General features: G+C 33.3%; 1 protein-coding gene across 1 annotated transcript; it reads left to right on the top strand.

Annotated features, from left to right (window-relative positions):
* Positions 1-521: 521 nt before the first annotated feature.
* On the top strand, positions 522-24,451 carry LOC126744985 (transferrin). The gene is made up of 12 exons (XM_050452609.1): positions 522-688; positions 5,844-5,946; positions 6,015-6,154; positions 6,209-6,487; positions 9,883-10,040; positions 10,099-10,420; positions 10,467-10,673; positions 11,943-12,249; positions 18,121-18,317; positions 23,888-24,018; positions 24,074-24,217; positions 24,268-24,451. The coding sequence occupies exons 1-12, from the start codon at positions 598-600 to the stop codon at positions 24,358-24,360; spliced, it is 2,172 nt and encodes a 723-aa protein (XP_050308566.1). The 5' UTR covers positions 522-597; the 3' UTR covers positions 24,361-24,451.
* The last annotated feature ends 1,236 nt before the right edge of the window (positions 24,452-25,687 follow it).

Here is a 25,687-nt window from a genome sequence, read left to right as displayed (position 1 = left end):
ATCGTGTAAATGGTTCTCTATAATCGAGGCATAGTCCTATTTATCATGTATTTGGTAAGTTTTATTGAGCTACAATTTTGTATATGATTATTTATTTACCTTCATGATTCATGATTTCGATTTTGATTTTCCTTGTTGATCAAATAATGAGTGAAAAAGTCGACAAATTTCGCATTGATGGCCTCTTATATCACAACATGATATAAAAATATAGAAAACACTAAATAAAATTGTTCTTATTCATGTGAAATACCTATAATAAAAAATTTGGCCTAAATAACATTTGGTGACCGAAGATTGTGAAAGAAAAGAATTCATCTCTGGGGTTCTACAATAGAGCGAAAGAAACGTTGCTTTAAAACCGAACTAATCGTCTTTATCGTGACCTATAAAAATCGCAATTTGTAATAAACACATATGTACGTGATATGCATAATAATAAACAAAACAATAACAAAACCAACCGGCCGGCATCTTAATGTAATTTCTCTATTTTTTCTTGTTAGCATAATATAAATAAGCGGCTTTTCGCCGAGGTCGAACCCAGTGTTGCGGCGGTACTGGCTGATCTACGACATCATTACTGAACTCTTCAACATGAAGCCGGTTTGCCTTCTGTTGATTTTTATTGTTACTGTAGTATCAGGGACCAGCTTTAGGCGATTCAGAAGAAATGCCAATCAAGAATGTAAGTTAGAATTTATAAATTTTTTATTATGTAGCTTAATTTTTACCCGATTATAATAATAATACATAACATCCACTTTCACTTGTCGGTGATGGATATGCATATAATTGCATTATGTCACTGCAAGTTCAACTCATTAATGCAATTTCTGCTATGCAAGGAGTCTGAAAGAAAGAAATAAATAATAAAACCCTGTTTCACGGGGTTGACAAGGGAATCTATAATTATCTGTATACTAGTATATCTATATTGTCTATGATTTATAAAAGTCCCCCTAAATTACCATAGAGGGTCTAGAATAATTCGTGATTGTATGTAAAAGGTTTTAGTGAACCACTCTCATTTTTTTGCGGATGACAGCAGTTTGATGTTATATAAAGAGAATTAGAATCAAAAGAGCATCCATCACATGAGTGTAATATTTTTTGCAGACGATACTATATTCGTCCACTACGGACATAATGACTTTGAACTATATGATGATAATGGTGGCGTCGCATTTCAAATACAGTTATTTCATTATTTAATCTACACGATTTTGAATGCTCTGTATCCGTTTTATTAGTTATTTATGGATTTTAGTAAGGTTTCCGAAAATATATAACACCGTATAAACTTATGTTTTGTATTAAGATAAACCCAATTTTATTTATTTGTCCATTTATTTATTTATTTATTAAATTGACAGCTACCACGAAATTAATTACTATGACGATCAGAGCATTGAATCACTGTAATTTGGTGCATTAGAAGTGGACCCCGGGGTCTTTGGTTTAACTCTAGATTACCTGGAAACCTTTGGAGGTACACTTTCGGAGCCTGAACAACATTTCGAGAGAATTTAATTCTATATTCAGTGCACTTTAATTCATTAAAAGATTTTTTTGTATTTCATGGGAAAATTGAGTTCAAATGACAAAAAGTTCTTCTAAGGGTCCTCACGGTTCACTCCTTGGTTTAACTCTAAATGATCTGGAAACCTTTGAGAGTAAACTTTTGGATCCTAGACACTATTTTGAGCGAATTAAATTTTGAATCCAGTGCAATTTGTTCCATTAAAATATTATGAGTAGTTTTAGGGAAATTTGAGTTTGAGTGACTAAAAGTCTGGCTAAAGGACCTCAGAGTTCACTTTTTAGTTTATCTCTGGATTACCTGGAAATCTTCGGGAATACACTTTTAAACCTTAAGCAGTATTTCTAGAGAATCTAATTCTGAATGCAGTGCAATTTAATTCATTAAAATATTTTCAGTATTTTTTGAGAAAATTGAATTTAAATGTCTGTCAAAGGGATCTTGCTTGGTTTAACTTTAAATAACCTGGAAACTGTTAAAAATACGCTTTTGGAATGTAAACAAAATTTCCGGAGAATTTAATTCTGAATACAGTGCAATTTGTTTTATGAAAATATCGTGAGTAGTTTTTGAGAAAAATGACTTTAAGTGATAAAAAGTCTGTCTAAAGAACTTCATGGTCCACTTCTTGGTTTAACTCTAGATCATCTAGAAACTTTTGGGAGTACACTTCTGGAGTGTAAACAAACTTTCCAAAGAATTTAATTCTGAATCCAGTGCAATTTGTTTTATTAAAAGATCATGAGTAGTTTTTGAGAAAACTGAGTTTAAGTGACAAAAAGTCTGTCTAAAGAACTTCATGGTCCACTTCTTGGTTTAACTCTAGATCACCTAGAAACTTTTGGGACTACACTTCTGGAGTGTAAACAAAATTTCAAGAAAACATAATTTTGAATCCAGTGCAATTTAGTTCATTAAAATATTTTCAGTATTTTTTGAGAAAATTGAATTTAAATGTCTGTCAAAGGGATCTCAAGGTTCACTGCTTGGTTTAACTTCGAATATCCTGGAAACTTCTGGAAGTACACTTTTAAACCCTTGACAATATTTCCAGAGAATTTAATTTTAAATCCAGAAAAATTTGCTTTATTAAAATAACATGAGTAATTTTTGAGAAAACTGAGTTTAAGTGGCAAAAAGTCTGGTTAAATGACCTTATGGTCCACTTCTTGGTTTAACTTTAGATTACCTGGAAACTTTTGGAAGTACACTTTTGGATTGTCAACAAAATATCTGGAGAATTTAATTCTCACTCCAATGCAATTATTTTCATTAAAATATCATGAATAGTTTTTGATAAAATTGAGTTTAAGGGACAAAAAGTCTGTCTAAGGCACCTCAGGGTCCACTTCTTGGTTTAACTCTGGATCACCTAGAAACCTTTGGTGGTGCACTTTTAGACCTTAAGCAAAATTTCTAGACAATTTAATTCTGAATCCAGTACAATTTCTTTCATTTAAATATCACGAGTAGTTTTTGAGAAAATCGGGTTTTAATGACAAAATGTCTATATGAGGGACTTCATTGGTTCACTTCTTAGGTTTAGCTTTGGATAACCTGGAAACTTTTGGCGGTACACTTTTAAACCTAGACCAGAATTTAATTCTGAATCTAGTGCAATTTGTTTCATTAAAATGTCTTGAGTAGTTTTTGAGAAAAGTTAGTTTAACTGACAAAAAGTCGGTCTAAGGGACATCCAGAATTAGATGCTGTATGTCATTGTAGGTTTCAATTGTAGCATATTCAAGTCGTGACCTAATAAAATACTTTACTACCTCAATTAAAATAGAGCAATTTCTCAAGGTAAACTCCAGCATCCACAGACCCCTTAAAGTGATCACAAAAACACTTATGTTTAAATCCGGGTTATTAAGCCGGGACGGGACTCTAATTTTTTTTAATATACTTCTAGTTGAAGGAAGTCGTCCATTTTCTCAAAGAGATCTAGATATTATTACACTTATATTATATACATTATATTACACATTAGATAGATATTATACACACACACTGTGTGGTGGTAAGGGTAGTTTTAATAAAACTTCTGTATCTACACTTTTCTCACGTATGTAACCTCAAATTTTTCCCAGTAAAATGCGAAAGAAACCCGTTTATCCTTTATACGGTTTTGGTTAAAGGTTTTATACAGCTTTTCTATAATTAAATATTCAACGTTTTGTTGGTGCTAAGTATATTTGTTTATTAAGAGCATTTTGTAAACGTCCCTAAATAATAAACAATATAGCACACTTAAACGTTTAATGAAATAACATTATTAACATGTAAAAGGTTAGTTAAACATAATATTAAATTCCTCAACGTATATCACGCGGATATTTTATTCGATATTTATAGTTGATATTCAACAAAACGGGTACACCTTGTGTAAACCAAAAATAAACGTTTATTTAACTATTGTAATTGTAAGAGAGATGCCTCAAAGTTAACTTAAGTGACGATAACTGTGATTTTATCAATACTTTTTTTAATTGAAAAGCAGCTTATAGTCATTTTCGTCTAATTTTCTCGTAAGAGACAAATGTCATTATTATAATGTAAAAAAAAAAACAAATTGTCAGTAAATAACGCATATTTTCCAAGAAATTGGAAAATATCTTACAAGCAGTTGGGTTTGCCCAGGGTGTTCGACTGCCTGGAAGTCAATCAATATTTCCATCTTCTTACATCTCCTGCTAATTTTTTCACAAACTTGCGTTTGTCTTCCAGGTGTTTGAGTGGATTGAATCAATACTTATCCAGTTGAATTTAAGTCATTAACTGCCTTTAAGGTCTTCAATGCTTTTTCCAAAAAAATTGGAAAATATCTTACAGGCAGTTGGTCATTAACTGCCTTTAAGGTCTTCAATGCTTTTTCCAAAAAATTGGAAAATATCTTACAGGCAGTTGGGCTTGTCCAGGGTGTTCGACTGCCTGGAAGAAAATCAATATTTTCATCTTCTTACATCTCCTGCTAATTTTTTCACAAATTTGCATTTGTCTTCCAGATGTTTGAGTGGATTGAATCAATACTTATCCAGTTGAATTTAAATCATTAATTGCCTTTAAGAGCTTCAATGCTTTTTCCAAAAAATTGGAAAATATCTTACAGGCAGTTGGGTTTGTCCAGGGTGTTCGACTGCCTGGAAGTAAATCAATATTTTCATCTTCTTACGTGATGAAATCCATAATCCAAAAATCGAGATGGAAGTGAGGTTTGCTACTCTAACCTTGATCTTGCAAACTGAATATGGCTGACATTTCCATAAAGAAAAAATTGATTTTAACTGATCTAAGAGACCATGCAAGGGCATTGCATAAATATGTCCAGAATATCCAATTAGGAATATCTCAGATATATCACTTGACATATGATATATAGGCATATTTGGGGGATATCTTTTTATTTTCTATAATATATGCTTGGCATCTATATGCCTGGAATATTTAATTATTTATATAGGGTGTCAATTTGAAAAGTGTCCATGTGAATATCTCACAAAATATAAGAGATCGAAAAATCCGTTTAGGAATAACTAAACTATAATCACCATATTTTTGTCAAGGGTTGAGTCATCCCACCACAACATTCAAATTGAACCACCCCCGGATGTCAAAATTTAAATTAAAGGTCTCCAAGAAAAGTGCCTCATTTACTTACTATACTCAATAAGACCTTTAATTGAAAATTTGAAAGAGGGTTATGGTTGGTTCTATAGTTACACCAATCTTTCTAAAACTTATTCCAAATTGCATTTTTTCAACTGAAATATTTTCTGAATTAAAAGTTGTCAACTTGACGATCTCGATGTATGCCTAGCCATAATAAACCATTGAATTTCTTTTTTTTTTTTTAATTTATAAAGACTCAATTTGCTATTCTTCTCCTAAAGATAAACGCGCGTGTACTTTATTAAAAAATATTAGAAAAGTGAATATTCTCTGCATGTCTGATAAATATATGCCAGAAATATTGCTTTTGCAGTCTGACGATGCTCTTAATATGAGCGAAACACGTGTAACTTACTGTGTTAGAATTAATAAATACTTTTGAGACCAAGACTCTGTGTAGTTCCCTTTAGATTATATACTTCTAGGTCATCTGCAAAGAGCAAAACCTTAGATAAAAGTTAATCACCAATAACGAGATTGAATTTTAAGGGTGTAGAATGGCCACCCTGAGACACGCCTGAAGAAACATCATAAACCTTTGATAATTAATTAAATAGCTTTACACTTTGTTATATCCACCTGCATGACAAAAAAAATCTTCTTTAATTAATTTGTATTTTGACTTTTTTAGATAAGATGTGCGTTGCGGAAGAACTGCTTCAGTTATGTAACGAAATGGCGGGCCAAGAAACTAAGAGTTCGGCCAAGATAGTTTGTATTCCCGCTAGGGATAGGTAAGACATTTAATATTCCAAGAATTCAGAAGGTTCTTTCTGAATCATTATAAACCACTCCTTTTTAGAATGGAATGTATTACTAAAATAAAACAAAGAGAAGCCGACTTCTTAGCAGTAGATCCTGAGGATATGTACGTGGCCAAAAACGAGCCCGAACAAGACTTCGCTTTATTCGAAGAAATACGAACCAAAGAAGAACCTGAGGGTAACACCACAATTTCCATTAAACCCTAAAATTAACCCACACTATTGCTTTCAGCCGAATTCAGATACGAAGCCGTAGCAGTTATCCATAAAGATTTAAACATTAACGGCATGGAAGGTCTCAAGGGACTCAACTCTTGCCATACCGGAGTGGGCAGAAACGTCGGATACAAAATCCCGTTGACCAAACTGAAGCAAAAGGGCATTATTGGCAATTTGGCAGAGCCGGAACTATCACCAAGGGAGAACGAGCTGAAGGCTTTTTCCACTCTGTTCAGTAAGGCCTGTATTGTTGGCAAATGGTCTCCGGATCCGAAAATTAATTTGAAATTAAGTAAGTCCCCTCGTGTTCAGGGCTCTCAATCTTGAGCTAAGGAATTATGAAGTAAATTCGTCTCCAGAGTTGCTTCAGAAGCACTTACTGCACTGCTGTGTTTGAGTTTTATGTTTAGGGCATATACACCTAAAAAAATATAAAGAGGTAGCAGATGGTGGGAGTTGGATTTCCTCATAAGTCCCTTAGTAACAAAAAACTAAATTTCTACTGACATCTCAATTATTCGTACTATTTCAAATCCATTTGCGGCAGCTCGGAAATTCTTTCTCTACTTTATTATCAAATTAAATATTTTTCATGAAATTAAAAATCAAAGAAAATAACTAAAAAATTACGAAGAGACTAATATAAAAATAAATAATCTTAAAGATCATATTGAACGCGAGGTCAAAAAATAATTAATTTACTTAGTCCGTTATTAAACTATCAGACGCTCTAATGTTAAAATAAGAAAAAAATGTCAATTCTGAGTTATTTAATTCATATACCAAACTTGCAAAAGCCAAGACGTACGACATGACACAATTCCTTTGATGTGTCGACAAACGTTTGACAAGTAATTATTGGTCTTAAAGTTGGGAAGACTAAGCAGTGACTTTAAATATTTAAGTATTTAAGAAATGTTTAAGTATCCTGAAGGAAAAGGTTCAAATGCCATGAAGAAACGTAAAATTCACCTTATTTGCCTGGAATAACATTGATAATTGGTCTATCTCATACTGAGAAATCAAATGAAAGAATGAACAAAACATTGTGGCAATAAAAAGGATATAGGTAACTTTCCTCTGTTTCCAATTATTGTGAACAATTCAATTGATTTTATTTATTTATTTATTTATAATCTAAAAAATTAGTTTACAAAGTAACAAAGAAAAACTATTCGGAAATTAGTTGGCAATCTGCACTATAACCTAATATTTTTTGAATAATAAAATTGCCGCAATAATGGCCTGAAACACTTAGTTAAGAAGTTATGAAATTTTGCTCCTAAATAATTTATAAAAGGAAGGTTAATTTGATTCTGATTCTGTGACAAAGTAAGATTGTTATGCATAATGCTCCTGATACTTTGGGAATGCTTAATTTGTTTTTTTGAAACATCAGTACTATGTACTTACTTTTAGGATTATGCTCCTTCAATTACGTGGAAGTAGCTTATTTCTTCCAGGCACTTGGAGGGAATTCCTTAATTTTCGGTTGAGGTTATTCCGAATTTCTTCCAGGCAATTATGGTTAGTTCTAGTGTTTCCAGGGAGTTCAAATTTTATTGTTCAACTGCCTGGAAGTAATTCCTTATTTCTTCCAGGCAGTCGAAATTATTGCCTCTTACTTTTAGGATTATGCCTCTTCAATTGCCTGGAAGTAGATTTTTATTTCTTCCAGGCACTTGGAGGGCATTCCTCAATTTTCGGTTGAGGTTATTCCTCATTTCTTCCAGGCACTTGGAGCGAATTCCTCAATTTTTGGTTGAGGTTATTTCTAATTTTTTCCAGACAATTAAGGTCAGTTCTAATGTTTACAGGTAGTTGAAAGTTCATTGTTCAATTGCCTTGAAGTAATTCCTTATTTCTTCCAGGCAGTCGAAGTTATTGCCTCTTACTTTCAGGATTATGCCCCTTCGATTGCCTGGAAGAAGTTTTTTATTTCTTCCAGGCACTTGGAGGGAGTTCCTCAATTTTTGGTTGAGGTTATTCCTCATTTCTTCCAGGCACTTAGAGCGAATTCCTCAATTTTTGGTTGAGGTTATTTCTAATTTTTTCCAGACAATTAAGGTCAGTTCTAATGTTTACAGGTAGTTGAAAGTTCATTGTTCAACTGCCTGGAAGTAATTCTTTATTTCTTCCAGGCAGTCGAAGTTATTGCCTCTTACTTTCAGGATTATGCCCCTTCGATTGCCTGGAAGTAGTTTTTTATTTCTTCCAGGCACTTGGAGGGAGTTCCTCAATTTTTGGTTGAGGTTATTCCTCATTTCTTCCAGGCACTTAGAGCGAATTCCTCAATTTTTGGTTGAGGTTATTTCTAATTTTTTCCAGACAATTAAGGTCAGTTCTAATGTTTACAGGTAGTTGAAAGTTCATTGTTCAACTGCCTGGAAGTAATTCTTTATTTCTTCCAGGCAGTCGAAGTTATTGCCTCTTACTTTCAGGATTATGCCCCTTCGATTGCCTGGAAGTAGTTTTTTATTTCTTCCAGGCACTTGGAGCGAATTCCTCAATTTTCGGTTGAGATGATTCCTCATTTTTTCCAGGCAATTAAGGTCAGTTCTAATGTTTACAAGGAGTTGAAAGTTCATTGTTCAACTGCCTGGAAGTAACTCCTTATTTCTTCTAGGTAGTTAAAGGTAATTAAACAAAATTTTTGTATATACAGATTATATCGCTAATATTAACATTAAGTAGTAATTTACTTGAGTAGAGTCTATTTTTTTTAAATAACTTTACTAACTTTTAACGGTTAAAGATTATGAATCTGATCATCGCTTTCAACATAAAGTAACCAGTTCTTGGTGTTTAGTCAATTATTCTTCTTCGTAGATTAATATTTCTTAGATATAGAAATAGAACACTGAACATCGATTGACTGTTCCGCCCTCTGAGTGTCGAGGAGTAGTACTAACCGAAATTCACTTTCGGTGGATTTGTGACGTCAACTGACGCGGGTAATTTAAAATTTGATTATGGCGCCAAATTTGAATTTTGCTCGTGCGCTTAAAATTAGTGGGAAATGTGTGGTTCTTTCGGAAATTAGAGAAGGCAGATATGACCCCATACGAAATAAAGTTCTCGATTTTTCACTTTTTTTATTTGCCTACTGTAACTTCCGAAAGACCCAAACTTTACTAACTTATAGAGCAAAATTCAAATTTGGCGCCATATTCAAATTTTAATTTACCCGCTCTCCTGACGTCACAAACTCATTTTCGCTTCCGGTTGGTGCTACTCCTCGACATTCAGAGGGCGCAATAGAGTAATGCTTGATAGTTCGTGTCGAGGAGATAATTTCGCTCCCTTACCGCCATCTATACGTCGGAAAGTGGAAGCTTTTTCAGTGTTCCGTAAATCGGAAACCTTGTAAGGCTCTGATTCTGTTTTTTTTTCCTTAATATCCCCTAAGTATCAATGTGGACAATCCAATGGACAAAGAATAACTCAAGATTCTTAAGAATTGTTAATGTTCACTTAGTGAAGCTCCAACTGGTCTAGACATACTGTCAAACCTAATGAATTCGGTTAGGAGTGAACAATAATCGTTCTTCTTTATCACTTTTTACCTAATCAGAACCTGTGGCGCCGTCTACAAGTCACGCTTCAAAATTCTTACTAAGGTCACAAGTTTATACCGTGGCGCCATTTTATAGTCAATATACACATCGAATTTTTTATAATATGTAGAGCGCAAATATTCGAACCTTTGTGCCCTCTGCGAGCACCCGGACATCTGCGATTATCCGGATCTATTTTCTGGATACGACGGAGCCTTACGATGTTTGGCACATAACGGTGGACAAATCGCTTGGACGAAGGTCATCTTCGTCAGGAAATTCTTTGGAGTATGTAGTCATTTTAATATAGTCCTTCTGTGCTTACTAAATGACTCTTGCCTTCTAGTTACCAGTGGGAATTACTCCTGCTAAACCGACAACCGAGGACCCAAGCAAGTTTGCTTACCTTTGTCCAGATGGTACTAAGGTTCCAGTGACAGATACGCCTTGTACGTGGGCGGCGAGACCTTGGCAAGGATACATGACCAACGCGGCTATTGCAAAATCCGTTGATGAATTGAGAAGGAAAATTGAGAATCTTAACGTTATCGGTAGCAAGAACCACGCCGACTGGTTGCAGAAGGTTTTAGAGCTGAACGACAAGACTGCCCCTAAGGAGAACAAAATTATTTCTCCCGAGGATTACTTGAATAAGGCTAACTATACAGGTAGGACCTCGTTAGGTAGAAAATACGTTCTAAAGCTTTTTTCCAGATGTTATCGAAAGAGACTATGGTCCGCCCTTCAAGACTATTAGATTCTGCGTGACATCAAAAGACGAACAGGACAAGTGTCGTACGTTGAGCAAGGTCGCATTTTCCAGAAATATCAGACCGAGATTCGATTGCGTTTTGGAAGCGAACGTCCAAAATTGCCTGAAAAGTATCCGAGACGATGGTGCTGACATTATTACTTTAGATGGTAAGCAGGGCCGTAGTTGAATTTCAGGTAGGGCAGTGGTGGTTACAGGAAAGGCTGAAGGTACAAGTAAATATTTTACTTGGCCTGATATATGGTCAATCGATTTTTATCGTACTTGACTTGTGAGTGTAAATTAGTGAGGTAATATTTGACCGGAAGAGGGTAACAGACAGATTATAAAATATTCATTTATTCGGGTTTATATGTATTAATAACAAAAACTCTGAAAAAATTAATTCACGTCAACTGATTTCGTTCTTCTCTCGTGAAAGGCTAGAAATACTCTTGACCCATTGACTAAGGCCTATAAAAGATTGTATTGAATGGTAAAAATGAAGTTTCGCACACATCAGCAGTGCTACTTATTTGGTTCCTCTATGGGAACCTCTATTCTTCAAAAAAATAATATTTCTAAGGATCTAGAAGTAAACAACTTGTTATACTACGGTGACAAAAAGTTATACGGTAGAATTGCTACTGTTAAAGACAGCATTAAACTACAGGAGGTATAATTTAGCAAGCAAGAGGTGCACGGAACACGATTTACCTTTAAATGCTTCTTAATGCTTCGTTATTTAAAAAAAGTGTATTACTTACCAATTGAAGATGAGAGATCTTACCTAGATCAACTCATTTTGAGGATCTGAGATTTATTTTTGACAGCTCACTTACATTTAGTTACTTCATGGAAGTTAGCAACTGAATTAGAAACAAGAATCGGATTTTTACAGTTGCTCTGATAAGTTCTGCCCGCAATATATTTTTTCATATTTAAGGATTAAATCTGAAAATTCTCAAATAATGGTTAAGAGAGGTGTAGGGAAAACTGTAATTACATATAGTAAAAAAAGAGGTGTAGATTTGTTTTTTTTAGAAATATAAAACACAAATATAGACAGTCTATAATCCAGCCTTCGTGGATGAACGTCCAACTTGTTTTAGAGTTAAATAAAGAGGAGCTCAGCTCTATGGACCAATAAGAGAAAGGAAATATGATCCCAGAGTTCTTCTGCTGCATTTTTATATAGATAGAAAATGTTTCGTTATATATAACTCAACTTAGTTTTACCTAAATAACTTTTAATTTTCTTTGTACCAGATTTTCCTTTCGGAAAACAAGAACTTCTGAGTTGTATTTCCCACTGGACCGTCGTCCATATCCCTCCAGCGGCATGAACTTTTAACCCAATTTTACTCGTCTTTAGCTGCCAACTTAAAATGAAATTACATTAAAAAATAATTAATCTCGATATAAATTCTACATTTTAGCGGGTCTTGTGGATACCGCAGTGAACCAATTCAATCTGAAACCAGTGGTAGCGGAGCAGTACGGACCGACCGGCGGCTCTTATTACGCAGTAGCAGTAGTCAAAAAAGACTCATCGATTCGATCGTTTGAAGACTTAAGGGGCAAGAAGTCTTGCCATACGGGAATTGGCAGGACCGCAGGCTATAATGCGCCATTGTTTACTCTGGTGACTAAAGGACTCATTAAAGAGGGAGAGTGCCCTTATCCAAAAGCCTTGGCTAACTTCTTTACCGCTGGCAGTTGTTTGCCTGGAGCGAAAGAAGACAGGTGAGTTTCAGTCAAGTTAGTTCATAGATCTACAGTTTTCGAGCAAGCAAGAGCTTTTAATAAGTCGCAGAAATCCTCTCCAGACACTTCAATAGAACTTGGAAATTATAGCCCTTACAAATTTGTAGACTTCGGATTTTAGGCACCCTGTACTTATATACTTACTAGGTATAAATTTAGGACTCAGAAAGAACCCTGATAATCAATTCCAGGGAGTTGATACTGGAAACCTTCTAGGACCATATTCAGAAGAATGACCCCAACTGTCTGGAATTTGTGAAATATTTCCATCTCTTCCAGGCAGTTGAAATAGAACGAGACCCAGATAGAAGAAACCTTCCAAGGCAAAATTCGGAATAATGACTCCTTCAACTGCCTGGAATTATTTAAATATTTGTATCAATTCTAGGCATTTAATACTGGAAACCTTCTAAGACCAAATTTAGAACAACGACTCCAACTGCCTGGAATTCGTGAAATATTTCCATCTCCTTCAGGCAGTTAAAATAGAAAAAGACTTAGATAGAAGAAACCTTCTAAGGGAAATTTCGGAAGAATGACTCCATCAACTGCCTAGAATTATTTAAATATTTATATCAATTCCAGGCAGTTGTTACTGGAAACCTTCTAAGACCATATTCAGAAGAGTGGCTCCAACTGCCTGGAATTCATAAAATATTTCCATCTCTTCCAGGCAGTTGAAATAGAAAGAGACATTCTAAGGCAAAATTCGGAAGAATGACTCCATCAACTGCCTAGAATTATTTAAATATTTCTATCGATTCTAGGCAGTTGATACTGGAAACCTTCTAAGCTTAGAAGAATAACTCCAACTCTCTGAACAGATTAGAGCTAGGGAGAAGAATCTTAGTTTATAATAGCACCAATTAGAGTGTATCAATCAGCGTGTGCATCTCTCTAATCTTGATAATTTCTTTATTTGCCAAATACGAAAATTATAGATATTCTCTTTTATATAGATAATCTGATTATTGCACAAATGCTTTTGCTCTTAGACTTAGATGGTAGACATCTTGAGGTTAATGAATCAATGAGTCAAGGAAAGGACTTTAGGAGTCAAGGAGTTAATCTTAACAATCAGTTCCAATAGCTTAAAATTAAACCCACTCATACTGAGCACCAAGCAGATTTTTCAACAAAGGAACGAGTAATTTTGTGATTCTGTTTTGAGCTTTATACTTTTCATAATATTAGTGAGGATATAGATTACAGTCCTTTACTACTCTTTAGACCTTAATGACATTACGGTTGCAACAAATCCTTCAACATTCATTGAGTTACCGAGAATCTTATCCAAATTGCTTGATTGACTCATTGAGTCCAAACTTGTCATGCAATATCCTTTGACTTACCCGAGGCGTTTGATAGTGTGTCTCATGACAGTCAGGTAATTCATGGAATGTGGAAGGAGTTAAGGTGCCAAGGAGTCAATGACTCAAAGAGTCTCTTTCTATTTCAACTGCCTGGAAGAAATAGAAGTATTTTACAAATTCCAGGCAGTTCGGACAGGGATTAGTCCGAAAAAGTCGAGATTTTGGCTCTCCTAAGACATATATCCTGAAAGCAGTTTCAAATTAAAAAAAAATATTATAAATTGAGTGTATTCGTCTGTAATTGGATTAACTGAACAAGAAAAACACAATTTTAGAATGATACCGAGGATATTAAAGAACTGAGACAGGGATATGTCCGAAAAAGTCGAGACTTTGGATATCCTAAGACATATATCCTAAATGTAAATAAGGAAGTTAAGTGTGCTTGTAAAATATTTATTTATTTAATAATGGCAGTATTAATTTATGAAAAACCTTACACAATTAGGACTAAAAGTTTACGACAACCTTAAAAAAATGGCTAACAACAAATGCATATAGTACCAAAGTACATGCTTATAAAGAAATGTTGAGTCAAAAACTTATTAATTGAAGCCATAGATTTATAATAAAAAAGTCAATATATAAATATTCTTGAGAAAAAGTACATTAAACAGTACTACAGTGTTTCTGGGTTACAAGATATTCTCCAAGGTGCTATTGAGCCCTATATCGCCATATGCGAAGGAATAAATTGGTGATCAGTATGGATTCGGACCAAAAATGTCAATAGTAGACCGGTTAATCATAATCCATTAACTTGAGAAGGACTACGAATTCATTCTTCTGAATATGGCCTTAAAAGGGTTTTCAGTATCAACTGCCTCAAATTGATGGAAATATTTTAATAATTACAGGCAGTTGATGAAGTCGTTCTTCCGAATTTTGCCTTAGAAGGTTTCTTTTACTTAGGTCTCTTTTTATTTCAACTGCCTGGAAGAATGGAAATATTTGACCAATTCCAGGCAGTTGAAGTTGTTCTTTTGAATAGGGCCTTAGATGGTTTCCAGTATCAACTACCTGAAACTGATAGAAATATTTTATTAATTCCAGGCACTTGATGGAGTCATTCTTTCGAATTTTGCCTTAGAAGGTTTCTTGTGTCTAGGTTTCCTTCTATTTTAACTGCCTAAAAGAGACAGAAATATTTCACAAATTCCAGGCAGTTGAAGTTGTTCTTTTGAATAGACGTACGAAAGTGTCTCTTTCTATTTCAACTGCCTGAAAGAGATGGAAAGATTTCATAAATTTCGGACAGTTGGAGTCGTTTTTCTGAATATGGCCTTACAAGGTTTCCAGTATCAATTGCCTGAAATTGATATTTTAATAACTCTAGGCACTTGATTGGGTCATTTTGCCGAATTTTGCCTTAGAAGGTTTCTTCTGTCTAGGTCTCTTTCTATTTCAACTGCCTGGAAGAGATGGAAATATTTCAACAATTCCAGGCAGTTCGAGTCGTTCTTCTAAATATGGTCTTACAAGGTTTCCAGTATCAACTACCTGGAATTGATAGAAATATTTTATTCATTCCAGGCAGTTGATAGAGTCATTCTTCTGAATGTTGTCTTAGAAGGTTTCTTCTGTCTAGGTCTCTTTCTATTTCAACTGCCTGGAAGAGATGGAAATATTTCACGAATTTCAGACAGTTGGGGTCAATCTGCTGAATATGGTCTTAGGCAGTTTCCAGTATCAACTGCCTGGAATTGATACAAATATTTGTATAATTCCAGGCAGTTGATGGAATCATTCTTCCGAATTTTACTTTAGAAGGTTCCTTCTATTTAGGTCTCTTTCTATTTCAATTGCCTGGAAGAGATAGAAATATTTCAAAAATTCCAGGCAGTTGGAGTCACTCTTCTGAATATGGTCTTAGAAGGTTTCCAGTATCAACTGCCTAGAATTGATACAAATATTTTAATAATTTCAGGCAGTTAATGGACTCATTCTTCCAAATTTTGCCTTAAAATGTGCCTTCTATCTAGGTCTCTTTCGATTTCAACTGCCTGGAAGAGATGGAAATATTTCACAAATTCCAGGCAGTTGGAGTCATTCTTCTGAATATGGTCTTAGAAGGTTTCCTCCAGTATCAACTACCTGGAATTAATACAAATATTTAAATAATTCAAGGCATTTGATGGAGTCATTCTTTCAAATTTTACCTTAGAAGGGTTCTTGTATCTAGATCTCTTTCTATTTCAACTGCCTGAAAGAGATAGAAATATTTCATAAATTCCAGGCAGTTGGAGTCATTCTTCTGAATATGGTCTTAGAAGGTTTCCTCCAGTATCAACTACCTGGAATGAATACAAATATTTAAATAATTCAAGGCATTTGATGGAGTCATTCTTTCAAATTTTACCTTAGAAGGGTTCTTGTGTCTAGATCTCTTTCTATTTCAACTGCCTGAAAGAGATAGAAATATTTCATAAATTCCAGGCAGTTGAAGTAATTCTTCTAAATATGGTGTTAAAAGGTTTCCAGTATTAACTGCCTGGAATTGACACAAATATTTTAAAGTTGAAGAAGTAGTCCATACTTGCAGTGGAGTTAATAAGTCAAAGGGTAACTAAAATTGTTTCTGTCATCCTGCACTAAATTTATTTAAAAATCATCTATCCTACATGTTTCGGACATATAAGATGTCCATCTTCAGGGATCTATAAAGAACCGAGGAACTTATAAGCTAAGGATAAAAATTAAATAAAAAATTTAACACTTTTTATCCTTAGCTTATAAGTTTCCTCGGTTCCTTATAGATCCCTGAAGATGGACATCTTATATGTCCGAAACATTTAGGATAGATGATTTTTAAATAAATTTAGTGGAGGATGACAGAAACAATTTTAGTTACCCTTTGACAAATATTTAAATTATTCCAGGCAGTTGATGGAGTCATTCTTCCGAATTTTGCCTTAGAATGTTTCTTGTGTCTAGGTCTGTGTCTAGTTCAACTGCCTGGAAGAGATGGAAATATTTCATAAATTCCAGGCAGTTAATAATAATAATAATAAATATTTTTTATATACATAAAAAAAATACACATTTATTATTTTATGCAAATAAAAGGCCAACAAATTCAGAATTCTGCTAAGGCAGATTCTGGTCTTTAACATTGTGGTCCAAACTTAAAAAACTAACTAAAAAAAAATGTAGAAACGCTTGTAACAGACTAGGTTTAATTATACACACCTACCCAAAAAATTTAGAACATTAACACGCACATTAGTTACCCACACTAAACACATATTTTTAGTTTTCACCCATACCCAAACTAACAATATTGACCCTTCAATATCTTACGCAGATAGCTGCTGACACATCAGACGCACCATCATTAAAGTATTTAGAGTCATTCTTTTGAATATAGTCTTTACCTGGAATTGATAGAAATATTTTATTAATTCCAGGCAGTTGATAGAGTCATTCTTTTGAATTTTGCCTTAAAAGCTTTCATGTGTCTAGGTCTCTTTCTATTTCAACTGCCTGGAAGAGATAGAAATATTTAAAAATTCCAGGCAGTTGGAGTCATTCTTCTGAATTTTTCAATTTATCAACTGCCTGGAATTGATAGATATATTTTACTAATTCTAAGTAGCTGCTAGAAGTTTGGATTCATAACATTTTTTCACTTACCCAAGGCCTTTGATTGTGTGTTTCATTTCAATGCAGGTATGGTTCATAGGGATCAGTCCCAAGTGCCTTCAAAACATGGATATAAATAATAATTCTTAACAAACTTATTTGCAGATGACACAACAGTTCTCACTGATGATTTGTTTAATGATCGATGACTCAAGCATATATTTTGATGTTATAGAACTCACTTGGCCAAGTGCATTAGTGGGATCTCTTTTGCAATTTGAAACTTAGAGGTAGTTTTTGAGGAAATTTTCCTTTCTATGCAATACAGCTACTGCTACACTCAGATTATGCTTTTCAATGTTTTGGGGACCAGAGACGACACATTCGGATTCTTTTTTATAGTTGATTTATATCCAACACAAGGAATTATATTACAACTCTGATTATCACAGTTATCGCGCATGTATGGACTAACTGTACAATTAGTGTGCCTAGGACTCAGTTTCTTTCTAAGCTAATTTTTTTTTAATTGATTTTTTAAATACTTAACTGTTTAAAATTGATGAAAATCGAATTCCTTATATTCAAGGTGACAAAAAGTATGGTAACAATATAACGGTAACTGCTCCATTCTCGATCGTTCCTTCTTGTTGGCCAAGGACGTTTCTAAAATGATAAAACCGAATCCTCGTTTTTGAAAGTTATTAACTTTATGGCAGCGAACAGTCAGAACGGAAAACTTTTCATTTTTAGTGCGGTTTTTATTGCGTTCCCGATTATTTTCCGACGTTATTTTAAAATAACCCACTGAATAAAATCCTTGGATGGTAGTTTATGATAAAGCGATAAAACTGAGAGATTGCACTGTTTCACTTACTAAAAAATTTTATTTTAGATTGAAGCTGGATGTAGCTGTGTCAGAGAAGCTGTGTTCTCTATGCGCCGGTGACTTAGAAAGGAATAATCAGTCAGCAAAATGCAATTTTGACCAAACTGAATCTTATAGCGGCTATACCGGAGCTTTTAGATGTTTGGTCCAAGGAGGTGGAGACGTTGCTTTTGTTAAACACGTTACGGTGCCCGGAAATACCGGTAAGAGAGAATTATTGACTATATACGTGATAGTAATACCTCATTGTTTGTTGGTATTCACGGTCCTGTTTGCTGTGCAACACTTTAGTTAAAAGAACGAAAAGAGAATTTGACTGCCGATAAATAGCCAATGTCACCGAGATGCTTGAAGGCTCCCGGTTTCAATTTTAAAAAGTTACTATATATTATATAGACAGACCGAGGAAGCGAATTCTTAAGGAACGTGTTAACTAAAAATCGATTTATTGCCTAAATTAGTTTTTTTAATAATTACACTGCTATGTAATTCTTATAAATAAATGGAAATGTTCAAACTGTTTTTCCCAAAGTGACGACCGTTTGTTTATTAACAAATAGGTCCCATTAAAAAAAATTCGCCTGTCAGCTTTTTAGGTCAAGGTAGGCAAACAGAGATGGAAACTGTACCAGAGGTCCCTCTCACTGCAAAACTTTGGGGTGTATAATATATAGGGTATCGATTCTCTGTTTCGTTTCATCCGAACGTAGTTAAAATTATCATTAAAAGTTTTATCGTGAGTAGAATAATTCGTTAGAGGAGAGTTTTCGTATTGTTCGTCCCATTAGTCACTGCTGCATTTTACACTTATTGGATCATATTTCTATCAATTCTAGGCAGTTGATACAGGAAACCCTTCTAAGGCCATATTCAGAAAAACGACTTCAACTGCCTGAAACTTTTCAATAGCGAAATATTTCAATATCATTGGAGAGTTATCGGAAAACCAAAACACTCTCTGTGGACAATAATTAAGTCAACTTTAATGGAAATTTATATCATCCTTAAAGTTTTTATCTGCCAAATCCGACGAACTTTAAGTCAGCTCTATTTATTTAAGAAATTAGGGCAGATGCACTTGCCTTATAATTTATACGACGGGGCGAGATTTGATCGCTATTTATTTTGGTACTTATTTAGGTCAGAGATAAGGTATCTTATAGCTTATTAAAACGGGGTTAATTAAAAGTCACTTTCTCGACCATAAAAACTGCGACGAAGCTTTTTCTGATTTAATTAAGCAGTATTTTATGGTTTTTCTAATGAGTCGATGTTTTCGTTATGTCAATAAGATAAGATTAGAATATACTTTATTGTAAAGAAACTCATGACTAAATTGTAACAATCTAACTATTTGTAATTATATCCCAAACTAAGCTAAATTAAAACATTAAAATTAAAAACATGTAGAAGTTGGATAAGTACAATTAGATACAAAAAATTTAAAAGGCAGTACACAGTTTAAAATTTGGTGGAGTACAATAACACTTTTTAAATAAAAAAAAAAAAAAACAAATGGACACACGTTTTTAATTTTTTTTTAAAATTTTATATATCTTCATATATTTTCAGCATTTGCTGTAGATAGCACTGAATAACAACATCATAAATTATTGTTGTTCAAATAATAAACATTTTTATTACAATAATCTCATTTATTTTTCTAACGGGGATTAGACGGGATTATTATAGTTATTTGTTGAAAAAAAATGTATTCTTAGATGTATAACCTAAAAGATATAAGAAAATGTGATCGGGTGCATTTTTTCCAATTATTTTTATAAAAGCTCATGTATACGAAATATTGATCTTGCCAAGGCTTTCGACAATGTGCTTCAAAAATAAATGCAACAACAATTCCAGGACAAATAGTAAATAAATAAATAATAAATAATATCTTTATTTAGCAAAGCTACATTCAATAAAAATATAAATGAATGGGGTCCACTACACTTTGCATACACTTTATTTTCTTTACACTCTTTCAGTAAATGACCATACCGACAGCACTTGAAACACCTTCGGATACCATATTCGTTGAAGACAGGACAACGTTCCAACCAATGTTCATCTTCTCTTTTTCAATAAACACTGCATACGTGGTAGCATCAACTTCTAAGATCATATTAAACTTTTAGCTTACGATTTTAGTTTTTCTCACTATTTGAATTTTTCGGTTTAGAGATTCTGGAACATTATTTTGACTTTTTATTTTGTCCAAAATGTCATCATCTGATAGGTTGAACCTTAACACTGTAGTTGTCACCCATGTTGTTCTGGATCTGCGACTGAATCAAAATTAGCTCCTTCTCATTGCCACACTTAATGATAACGCCGCCACTTTTAGTTGCTTTTCCTAGCGATAAACCGGCTCCAATAACAGTAGGATTTACTTTTTTTCTCATATCATCTGTTCGACTTATTTTCCTAGCGCGCTCTGTTTTGAATGCACCATCACTAAATGAAGAGGGATCACACGATTCACATTTCCATGTCGATTTTCTCAAATGAAAACCGCGCATGTCAACATTAACACACTTTCCATGATAATACTTAGAACACCTGGTACATTGTATTATCGACTTAATGTCATCAAATACTAAATTACATTTAGCACAATTATTTCCTGGATCACCGTCATCCGTAGCACTTCCTCCAGCCATTATTACAGGAGAATTTCAAAATCACCCCGTACATGAAATAAATATAAGTTAGTTCAGACAAATACTGTTTACGATAGAAAACCTGTTAATGTAAACACTGTAATAATCACGTACGTGCACTATATTTATGTTATACTTATCACACAAATTGGAGAAATAAAAACTGAATTTTACTGATTTATGGCAACCGTGATTTTAAAATAAGTCAATACTTATCTTGAAAGATGCAAAATTTTAAAATACTTCTTTTGATATAAATTATTAATCAAAAACCGTACTTTAACCCTCTGAAACACGCGAAAAACTATGGATCGCCTATCATACGTGTTAACTGCTTGGACTACTACGAATTACTGTGTGAATTATTAAGACAACATGATCTGATATGTACTGTCTTGTGATCTTTATTGATCTTGCTAAGGCTTTCGACTAGGCTATATTATAAGCTTTTTCAAATTATTAGATTTAATGACTATAAACCAAATTATTTAATGGCAAATATCTTACTATATAGCTCTACATTGGCCTGCCTATAGGGTAGCATTTTTCACTACATTGAGTATAAATAAGTATCATATTTTTTGGCCAAAAAGTGGCTAGAAAAAAATATCATATTATAGTATTATTACTAGAAAATAAAAATTTTAAAATCATAAAATCATGCCTGCTGCTATATTACTTTTATTACCCCTTAGATTCATTTCAGGTAGATTAGTTTAAATTTAAAATTATTTGGCCCAAAATTGAAGGTTAAAAAATCAAAATGTGGCATAAAATATTACTGGTTAATTTGACTTTTTTAATAATTTTTTGATAAAATATCGCCTTAATAAGGCCCTTAATCAAAATTCGACTTATCTTATTCTGGAATTAAAAATTCCGAGCTAAATGAGACAACGTAACCTAACACTGTCTTTTACTCACTGTCTTTATTTTGATACTCTACAAATTAAAGGCAACTAGAAAATCCTGATAAAATCAGCGAATCATTAAAATCGCGTAATCTTGACGAAAATACACAGACAGTCACGATCTCAAAATATATAATACAGGCTACACGTGTTTCGCCCTAGCTAGAGCCTTTCATATGTTGAGAAACCGTGACTGTGTGTTTTATTTGTTTTCGTCAATTTTAGTCTCTTTGAGAAGTATAGGTGAGCATGGTCTGATACTGTTATGTAATACTTATTGATCTTGCCAAGGCTTTCGATACAGTACTTTATACGTATATAGACGCAAATAAAAATTGCGCATCAAACGGTGAATTATTAAGACAACATAACCCAATACTGTCTAGTAATCCTTATTGATTTTGCCAAAGCTTTCGACACTCTACAAATTAAAGGCAACTAGAAAATCCTGATAAAATCAGCGAATCATTAAAATCGCGTAATCTTGACGAAAATACACAGACAGTCACGATCTTAAAATATATAATACAGGCTACACGTGTTTCGCCCTAGCTAGAGCCTATCATCAGGCCATATATGTTGAGAAACCGTGACTGTGTGTTTTATTTGTTTTCGTCAATTTTAGTCTCTTTGAGAAGTATAGGTGAGCATGGTCTGATACTGTTATGTAATCCTTATTGATCTTGTCAAGGCTTTCGATAATGCTTAAAAAATGGTGAATTATTAACACAACATGGTATCATACTATCTTGCAATCTTCACTATAGGTACTTCATAAATAAATACATCTAAAAATTCCGGAGTGTTAAATTATTCTCTTGCTATGCATAAACCAGAATCTAAGTTTTCCAAAGTTTTTCTGTATAACTGATCATACATGATACGAGAAGCTTAGATCTGAATCGATATAAAGACCCAGCAAATTGTCTATTAGGTCAATAGTCAATAAAAAAACGTTGATCGTTCAAAATAGTTTCTTTGGATTTTCTAAATAAAATTCATTGAATTGTGCTTCCATTAAGGAAGACTCTATGAGCTATGGGAACATTATGGATGATTTTGCTTTTTCATGAAAAAGAGATATTATTAGAGTTGAAACGGCAATAGCTCAAAATTCGTTTTAAAAATCATTTTCACTAGTATTCCATGCAGTTGAAATCAATTGAATATTTGCAAGTAATTTTTAATATGTTTTTTCCATTTTTCCAGGTACTTGAAGACCCTTTTTAGTTTATTCAGGCATTTGAAGCCATGTCTAAGTTAAGTAAATTTATGGTTTATTTCTTCCAGGAATCTCAAAAACCATTTCAAAATTTTCAAGTAATTAAAGTCGTTTTTCATATATTTTAAGCATTCGGAGTTATTTATCAATCGTTTCGAAGTATTTGAAGTGTATTTAAATATTTAAACCGGTTAAAATGTTCTCCCTATTTTTATCCACTTATAATTCTAGGCACTTAAAGCCATTTCTTTTAGTCAATTAAAATCATGATTTATTTCTTTCAGGAATTCGTTTTAAGAGTCGTCATTTTTAATAGTATTTCAAGCGGTTGAAGCCAATTAAATATTTGCAATTAATTGAAGTCAATTTTTACATTTTTTCAGGTCCCTTTTTAATGTATTCGTGCATTTCAAGCAATTTCTTAAAGTCAATTTAAATGACGATAAAAAAAAGATTGTTACACTAGTGGGTAGTAACTATATTTGTCTATATGAGCAATATTGTATCGCGTTTTAAAAATTTGTAGTCCTTATTGATCTTACCAAGGCGCTCGATAATATGCTTCTTAAATAAACGTAATTAAAAAATCCAAATTGTGAATTATTAAGACTACATGGCCTTGTACTGCCTTGAAGTCCTTATTGATCTTGACAAGGCTTTTGACAATGTATTGACCCCTTAAAATCCTCTAGTTTATAGGTGTTTAATAATGCTACAGCCAATAGTTTTTTAAATATAATGGACCAAGTAACGGATTAAATAGATAACATGGCATGGATTTATATTACGGCACAATTAAAAAAATTATGTAAAATTTCATCGGAAAAAAAATTATTTTAAAATCGATATAAGACGTTTAATATTTAATAAGCCAAAAAAACACCGTTTTTACGGTCGAAATTTGAAGATCTTTTTTAGGGATGATAACTCAATATCATTATTATTATTATTCTTAAAAATTATCTCTTAAACTACAGATGGAAACAACCCTGAAGTGTGGGCCAAAGACCTTAAATCTGACAACTATGAGCTGCTGTGTCCTAATGATGGAAGAGCTCCGGTGTCCGAATATGCCAAGTGTAATTTGGCACATGCACCTCCACATATGGTAAGCATAAATAAATTTAATTACATATTCAGGAAACTATCGTAAAACTTTATAGGTGGTGACCTCAAATACAAAATCAGATTCTTTAGTGGACGAAATAAGGAACGCCTTGTTGTCGATTAGTACCGAGTTCACCAAAAGGCCTGACTGGTTTAAATTGTTCGGAACGTATAATGGAAAGAAGGATTTACTATTTAAGGTAAAAAATATGACTATATTTATTGGTATTTATTAATTATTGTTCTGTAGGATTCAGCAACTGGCTTAGTGTCTATCTCTGGTGAGTCCGAGATTCAAAAAGACTACTCCAAGCTTCTAGCTGTGGTAAATGCTTGCCATTAAGCATCTTTCGCTTTATAGAGCGATTTTCATTATAACATGATATTATAAACCAATTACCTTACGATAAAATAAATATAAGTAAAATACATGATAGAGAGTGTTTTATTTTTTCAGATTATTAAAGCGAAGAAGTTGCCTATGAAAAATTTGCGAAAAAAACAGGGTGTGTTTATTCTTTAGTATATTTGGCAAAAACAATGTTAACTGCTATAATCTTACCTTAAAAGTGACAAGGATTGGGAATTATTAATTAATAATTATTAAAAATCCATGCCTTGACTTACATATGTAGGTCGATCAAAAATGCATGAAAAGAACGTAATTTTCTTTTATCACGTGTTTAGCAATAATATTTCAATGTTTACGCTAAATAAAACTCTGTCGTGTACACGTGAACCATTTTCTTTATACCCACTTTTCATGCGTAAGCTATTGCGTTAAAGAAAACTCCATACAATGCTCGCATATACTTTTTTCCATTATACCCCGATGCTAAAGATCTGTCCGAAACATTCGCATTCCCTTCAGTTTCATTAACAAGGGTAATTTCTATGTTTACTCAATGTCCTACGAGATTTCCCATTCCGAATTTCTCTCTCTCTCTGTCTCTCTGTCTCTCTTTGGCGTAATTCAGGGCGTGCTGCATAAATAAAAAATGATAGCGATATGAAAATATCTTGGAGAGGATTCTCAAAAAATAATTGAAAGGATTATATGAGAAGTGTGAAAATTAATGGAACTAGAAAGATTTGCAAGACCTACATTTTGACACTCTTTTCTCTTCTAATTCTACTACTAATTCACTAGTTTTAGTCTTGGAACTTGGAAATGGTAAAATATGGTTTTCCTTACCTATGTAAATTCATTTGGCACAGTGAGCATTAATAAAAAGGATATTTATTTTATGTTTAGTCAAATTTCAAAACTCAAGTGCCTGAAAGAGTAAAAAAACGTCACAATGTACGGAAGTAATAAGACATAAAATAAAACTATTAATTTTATTAATTAACACCTTTTAAAATGAAAAGCTGTCCAAAATCAATTACCTAGGCGAAATAAAACTACATTGAGGATGTACTTGATAAATTAAATGAATAAATTAAGTTACATATCTTGGAGAAATAATGAATAAATCCAAATGCCTGGAATGAATCATAAATGCCTTAAAGCTGCCTGAAAAAATTAACTTACCGGCATGAATAAAAATGTTTCAAATGCCTGGATGCCTAAAATGTGTAAAAAAAGTCCAACTGCCTGCAATAATTAATAAATTACATTAACGATGTACCTAAAAAATTAAATGAATAAATTGCGTCAAATTTTTTGG

The sequence above is a fragment of the Anthonomus grandis genome, chromosome 15, assembly GCF_022605725.1.
Source record: "Anthonomus grandis grandis chromosome 15, icAntGran1.3, whole genome shotgun sequence".
Taxonomy (NCBI): Eukaryota; Metazoa; Arthropoda; class Insecta; order Coleoptera; family Curculionidae; genus Anthonomus; species Anthonomus grandis.
The sequence above is the reverse complement of the archived record's forward strand: the minus strand, read 5'-3'. Positions and strand labels throughout refer to the sequence as shown.